The 7,887-nt window shown below is 35.5% G+C and overlaps 1 protein-coding gene across 1 annotated transcript in view; it reads right to left on the reverse strand.

Moving 5' to 3' along the window:
- The window catches only part of LOC137393068 (CCR4-NOT transcription complex subunit 6-like), a 54,765-nt gene extending 46,878 nt beyond the window's left edge, over window positions 1-7,887 (reverse strand). Inside the window, exons 1-3 of the mRNA XM_068079465.1 lie at window positions 7,770-7,887; window positions 6,046-6,187; window positions 1,349-1,470 (exon numbers count right to left, since the gene is read on the reverse strand). Of these exons, the coding sequence (XP_067935566.1) occupies window positions 1,349-1,470; window positions 6,046-6,187; window positions 7,770-7,881 (376 nt within the window). The 5' untranslated portion in view covers window positions 7,882-7,887. The remainder of the gene's footprint in view (window positions 1-1,348; window positions 1,471-6,045; window positions 6,188-7,769) is intronic.

Here is a 7,887-nt window from a genome sequence, read left to right on the forward strand (position 1 = left end):
GTTTCGCTTTACAACGCATTTGCTCAAGTACCAATAACAATTGGCTGTTGTATTTATTAAAGAGTTATCATTAATCGTAGATATTTTAGTTATGAAACGAATTAAAAGAGTCGTAGTGTATTCTTATAGAAAAATCTGTGCCAACATGCAAAGCAAACATCAGTAATATAGTATAGTGTATATTGTATGGATCCAATGATAAATTTAATTTTGAAGTTGATGTTTGATGATATCAGGTTCCCTGGATAACTCCATAGAGCTATCTTACAGCTAAACCCTGCTAACTCCATTGAGCTATCTTACAGCTAAACCCTTCTAAATCCATAGAGCTATCTTACAGCTAAACCCTGCTAACTCCATTGAGCTGTCTTACAGCTAAACCCTGCTAAATCCATAAAGCTATCTTACAGCTAAACCCTGCTAACTCCGTAGAGCTATCTTACAGCTAAACCCTGCTAAATCCATAGAGCTATCTTACAGCTAAACCCTACTAACTCCGTAGAGCTATCTTACAGCTAAACCCTGCTAAATCCATAAAGCTATCTTACAGCTAAACCCTGCTAACTCCATGGAGCTATCTTACAGCTAAACCCTGCTAGCTGCATAGAGCTATCTTACAGCTAAACCCTGCTAAATTCATAGAGCTATATTACAGCTAAATAACTCCAGAGAGCTATCTTACAGCTAAACCCTGCTAAATCCATAAAGCTATCTTACAGCTAAACCCTGCTAACTCCATAGAGCGATCTTACAGCTAAACCTTGCTAAATCCATAAAGCTATCTTACAGCTAAACCCTGCTAACTCCGTAGAACTATCTTACAACTAAACCCTACTGTGTATAGATCTATTAATAACAATACCGCTTGCAGGCATATTACGATGATATTGTGAATGTATGACTGTTTTCTTAAGATCTTTTTCTCAAGAGGCAACAAACTTCACTGTTATATCAATTCCACTTATTTCCTATTCTAAGTTCTATAAATGCGTTTATGATAAACACTGATGTGGCAAAGGTAAGCTGACATCAAACGAGTAACCTTGACCTGACGCTTCATTGGTAAATTAGTAAATATTTTATGTCTAGAATCCCAGCAGTCACAAGAACTGTTTCGCCATCGTACCCATTGTAGATAAATTGACTCAAATATGAACTTGGCGAGAAGAGATAGGATTATTATTGTCCTCATTTTCATAATTCTTTCATATCTCTTGCAACATCACGCATCATGTAGGGGAGCTTACGACATGCCTAAAAACTAGAGACAAGGACGGTATCTAAGTTGGCAATCATCACTTACAAAGACCTCTAAATAACAAATAAGACCAAAAGAGATAAAGCTCACCAAGCTCCTCGAGCTGAAAGAGTTTGCCTAACTCGTACGGCAGCTGACGTAGTTGGTTGCTCTCCATATTCAACACCCTCAGCTCGGGCATGTCACCTAGCTCTGCAGGAAGTCCACGTAACCTGTTAACAAGCAGTAACAATCTTAAACAAAAGCCTGTGTTAATCCTCCAACATTCGCTAAAATTATTATTATCACTGTCTCACCATAGTCCTAAAATTGCAGTAAAGAGACCATACGTCAATATAACAATGAATCATCGGCAATTTGCAAAAATTGAGAAATAATTTGGAAAGTGTTGATTAATCTATAAGGAGGATTTATATTTGATTCTGACATTGTTTGTCTGTCTATCTAATCATGCGTCTCAAAATGATGAACTATGCCTATTACTAGGTCTCAAAATGATGAACTATGCCTATTACTAGACAGGTTTTGAAGAAGCATTCCACCATATCTTAGTAAATAATACCATGAAGAGAAAGCAAGCTAATGATGCGCAAAAGGACAGACAAAATAACATGAGCATGGCGGCTGTGATGAGAACATCAGCCACTACAAGTAAATGTTCCATAGCAAGTAGGAGTAGTTTCAGAAAACAAGATTCTATGCCAAGGAAACATTTTATGCACTGTACAGCACGCATTCTATAATTACTACGTTTCCACGCAGCGATATAGTAGCGACACGCCTCCAAGTGGCACTGCAATGCCATCGTGGAAACAACCGTGTCGCTCTCATTCTGTCGTGATTGAGTGTCCCTGTTTGGAAGCGAAGCACCTGTCTGATGCGCCATCTTTGTGCCATGGAAATGGCCTTTAGCGACCAACAGCGTCGCGCACGCGCATTTATATTTTAATTGAATCAATAATTATAATAATAATTATAATAATAATTATAATAGGTTATTTTTATTACTATTGTTAATCATTTTATTGAGCAGTGATTTAAACCAATATTCTAATTAACACGTACTCTCTGCCATATGGAAGGTTTGCACCTTGTGTACTCAGGTTCTCCATTCCAAAGCAAATACATGAGTATCATAGTTTGATAATAAAAGCTGTTGACTATTTTAAGAAAACATTCATTGCTAAGGAAACATTGTATTCATCGTGCATTCTATAATAAGATACTTATGTAAGTTTATTTAGCCTTGGCTCTATGCTTAGCCTTGGCTCTATGCTCGGCCTTTCATTGAAGGTCTGTATGAATTGCTTTAAACTTCCTGTTCTTATATATTGACCGTCGGATATAATAAATGAGGCCAAGTGATAGTGGGCACGTGAGGATAAAGCAATTAAATTCTGGCAGCGACTATTGTTCAAAGGCAACAGCCGATTTGCTTATTGCTTATGACACAACACTAAGTGAGACTTCTCAATAAACATTCCTATATACTTACCTCAATAAACATTCCTATATACTTACCTCAATAAACATTCCTATATACTTACTTCAATAAACATTCCTATATACTTACTTCAATAAACATTCCTATATACTTACTTCAATAAACATTCCTATATATTTACTTCAATAAACATTCCTATATACTTACCTCAATAAACATTCTTATATACTTACCTCAATAAAAATCTGCATATACTTACCTCAATAAAAAATCGCATATACTTACCTCAATAACAATTCGTATATACTTACCTCAATAAACATTCCTATATACTTACTTCAATAAAAATTTGTTTATACTTACCTCAATAAACAGTCGTATATACTTACCTCAATAAAAATTCCTATATACTTACCTCAATAAACATTTCTACATACTTACCTCAATAAAAAGATTTAACAAAAAAAATTATTTCATTATGTAGCCACCGGCTATACAACATCATGGAATGTCTTATAACACCACTCTTAAAATGCAGTGTTTCACAATATTGTTGTTACATAAGCGTTGTTAGTTTGTTAATGGTCATACATATCCTCAAGAGCTTCCGCTCTAATTTTTGTGGTGCGTGAAATTTAGGTTTAACGACTATTGCAACCTGCATTCTGCTAGCATGTTCCATTTTCTGACATTGCTGTTCCAGGAGCACCGCGATCCTCCCATTATATGGTAAACGCTACGCAGAAATTAGCTTACGTTGATAAGACAACTCCAAATACCATACTATGCTAGCCGTTTTCACAATTTGTATTAACAGGTGAGCGGAAACCATATGGCATTATATTATTGTGGTGTTGGTAAATTATTAACATAAAATTATTAAAAATAATCTTAATTGAAATGCAGAAGATGTTGAGTTTAACTCGAGGCAACAGAGGTCTTACCTACTGTTAAATGTAAGGCTTTTCTATGTCAGCATATACGAGGTATGATCCAAAAGTTCCCGGAATGGAGTTGTATACACTTGTATATTTGCACGATGGAAAAACCCATTGCAGAATTTGCTGGGAAACATCTCCGGAGTGTTGTCACAAAATTTCAGGTTGCTATGACAAGGCGTTCTCATGTGAGCCGACGATATGTCAAGGTCTGTCAGGTGCTTCCGTCGGTTCCTTAACAAATTTATCATCATGTCTAATAAACCAGAACAGCATATTCGCATAAAATTTTGCGAAATTAGGAAAATAAGTACTCAGACAGTTGAAATGTTTACTATTGCTTTTGGAGATGCTGCTTTAAAGATAACCCAAATTTTGGAGTGGTCCAAACGTTTTTGTGAAGGTAGAGACAGCACTGAAGGTGACGCAAGGTCTGGCAGACCAGTGTCGGCAAGAACCTGCTCGTAAATCGACAGTGTGAGGTCACTAGTCATGGCAGATCAATGTTTAACCATTAGATAGAGATCTGGAGAAACTGGAATTGATTTTGGAACCGTTCAGAAAGTTTTAACTGACAATTTAAACGTGAGATGAGTCGCAGCAAAGTTCGTGCCACGCTTGCTAACTGATGACCAAAAAGAGCTCAGGATGCACGCTTGCAACAATTTTAAGGAAGCTTTCAGGAATGATCAAAACTTTATTTCGAAGGTCATAATAGCCTTGTTTTCCCTAATTTCACACAAAATTTAATACAAATACACTGTTCCGGTTTATTAGACATGACGAGAATTTTTTTTAAATCGACGGAAGCACCTGACAGACCTGGACATATCATCGGCTCACATGAGAATGCGTTGTCATAGCAACCTGAAATTTTGTGACAACACTCCGGAGGTGTTTCCCAGCAAACTCTGCAATGGTTTTTTCCATCGTGCAAATATACAAGTGTATACAACTGCATTCCGGGAACTTTTGGATCAGACCTTGTATCAACGTGTAGCAGAGACTTTTGTTCAGAACACCTTGAAACATGCATCTATGTCACTGTTCATCAAGCTGATAAAATATTATATTCGTTTCACTCGTAATGCTCAATTAGCAATTCTTGATAAATATATTAGGTGTTATTTACAGATTATTATTATCATTATTATGTATATATAATAATTTATATAAATAATAATATAATGTATACATACGCAGTTAATATTACTAAAATGCTAAATAAAGAGAACTCTACACGGAAAAGTTTGCGGAATAAAATAATAATAATATGGATACGGAGAAAAAATACTTAGCTAAAAGCCGCTACAAATCTGTTGCCATTTGTCACCTGAAGAGCACAGTTGCGCAAAACAGATTTGTAGTGACTTTTAGCTAAGTATATATATGCATATATATATATACGTATATACATACGTTATATACATACGTTATATACATTTGTATATAGCGTATGTATATACCACTAAGTATATACATGTATTTATCGTTTTGAATAAATTAAGTTGAAAAAGAGACCTCTAAACTCTGTGAGTTGAGTATATTAAAATTACACGATTTTGACTAAAATTTGCTTGCGGCAGCTACAACATTGTTTCGGGCTTGGCACTCGCCAGGCTGTGACTCATAGCCTGGCGAGTGCCAAGCACAAAACGACCTAGTAGATGCCACAATAAAATTTTAGTCAAAGATCATTTGACATATACGTGTATATATATTAAGACTAGCTGTGCTACCCGGCGTTGTCCGGGTAATAGAAAAGTCTTTGGACAAAAAATTGATTTGTATTTAACATATAACAACATTTGCCATTCTAACTTTCAAACTACATATCATGAAAAAAGTGTTTTGTCTTATAAACAATGAGAAGTAGCGAGAGTTGCTCGCTATTAGCCAGTTTAATAATGTGAGCGAACAGCTTCTCGTGACGCTATGCTATGACCCGCGTCGTATGCAAAGCAGTTAGGTATTTGCTCTCATATAATGACTTATATTGGCAAACTAGCAATTCGATTTTTGTAGTCTAGTGGGTAAGGCGCCAGACTGGCGAATGGCAGGGTCAGTGATCAAATCTTGTTCGGTAGGGAATCTTTCTTCCAAGATTTTAAGATCTATAGCCGGACAATCAAACCTACGAATACACATACGACGACCAACTTTGAGAAATATATATATAGATTTGTGATGCGTAGCGGAGCTTCTGGGATGAGAAAAATCACAATTACTCCGAATGGTTCTCACTTCTCGGTTACCTATTGACAGTTGGTAACTATTAACAACAGCAGTATATTTGCTACACACGATGTTACAACCTGTTGACCCTTTTGATGCCGAGGTTTCATTGACCTTTTTTAAGACGCCGCTGACTAACTGGCTAAGCACCATTCCTCGTTGTCACTCACCTGTTATTGCTAAGATCTAAGACCTGGAGTTTCTGGAGTTTAGCTATTTCACTTGGTATCCGCTGCAGCTGGTTGTCATTCATGTACAGCACTCTCAAGTGTGTGTAGTCAAACAGGGTCGGACTCAGGTTCTTCACATTGCCTGTTACAGTGTTACAGGGTAGATGCTGCATATCATGGTACTTTTGAGTAGAGTGACAAAAGTTAACCATAAAATTAATAAAATCCAGCAAATCGACAACTCAATTAGCAGGATAGTCACAATCAAACCTCGACGACTCGATCTAATACTTTTTTCTAATCTAATAATTGTTTTGTATGTTAAAGGTATTAGATGTTGGAGCAGATTTTTCTATATGATTACACTAAAATTCATTTAATTCGTTCCACAACCAGAATGCATAGGGATAACTCCTTAATGAATACAACAGCCAAATGCACATGGCGCAAGTAAAATAAAGGCATCATAAAATAGAACAAAACTAAATTAAAAAAACTAAATTAATGAGTATCAAAAAACTTTATTGTTCACTTTAGAAACATGAATTAAGTGTAGAAGGATGAGGTAGTGATAGACTCGTGCAGAATAAACTGATAACATAAACATAACCCATGTGAATTTACTTAATTATTAGACCTGCTGTGTATGTTGAAACAGTCATATGTTAAAACAAATATTCTCATAAGTATACACTGTAACTCATTTAATTTGTTCCACTAACCATAAATCTACCGAAAGTTCTAAAATACTGCAGGTATTTATTTACACTTAACGATAAAATAAGTCAATGGAATAAATAAAAGAAATTTCAAAAAATAACTTCATCATTATAGAGGTCAATAAAGAGGTCTTTACTGTTACTTTACCTTAGTGATAGGTAAATGGAAGGGCAGGTTTGATGATGCAGATGGCGAGTTGTGCAGAAGGAGAAGCAGTGGCAGATATATTCAGCATGACTTACTCTTAACTTACTTACACTAGGCAATGTTTAAACTAGCTTAGTTTATTTATTGTCTTATTATTTATAATTTAGTTTCAACTAGGCCACACAAAAAATAACTTGGCTTACATATATTTTATACTCTTTAAATTTTTTGCATTTCATTTCAAATTTTAACCAACCTTTTCAACTTCATTTAAGAAAAATAAAACTTCTTATGGAACATCTATAGTTGAATATTGGAAAATATATTGGAAATCAGAGTTGGCACAAAAACTTCAATGATTTACATGATTTTATCATGATAAAATCACAATTGTTTACTTTTTCCTAATTTGGCAAAAATCCGTGTTTCTTGACAAACAATCTTGTTTTGATGGGTGTATAACAAATCTGTAAATATTTCTCTGTCATGAGTTAGCAAGTGTAATAGAGACAATTGATCGCATTTACAGTTCAATACTACATATGTTTTTACAATCCTGTTGGAAATCTCTTTGGATGCAAAGTCGAGTATTTCCTCAATTTTTACATCATGTGTTAAAAATCTGCATGGTGAGGCAATCGTAAGAGAGGTTGGACTGTCTGATTAAAACCCTTTGGTTTCAGCTAAGAGTTCAGCTCCTTTTAAAACCACCAAGGTTAGATAACATGTGGAAAAAATAAATTGTGATAAACAACATTTTCCCACATTTAAAGTCATCCACTGTGTGCCAGATAAGTGAATTATGTACAAAACCATCTTATAAAATAAAGACAATTTCTGACCTCTCCACACCATACCTTTAATTTCGATTTCATCCCAGACAGTAGGCTTGCCTTTTTCTCGGTCTTCTGGAGACATGATGGTATGTTTGCGACCAGGCCGGCCCGCCTCATACACTGACCGCCCCATACTCAC

This window comes from Watersipora subatra, chromosome 4 (assembly GCF_963576615.1).
Source record: "Watersipora subatra chromosome 4, tzWatSuba1.1, whole genome shotgun sequence".
NCBI classification, from domain to species: Eukaryota; Metazoa; Bryozoa; class Gymnolaemata; order Cheilostomatida; family Watersiporidae; genus Watersipora; species Watersipora subatra.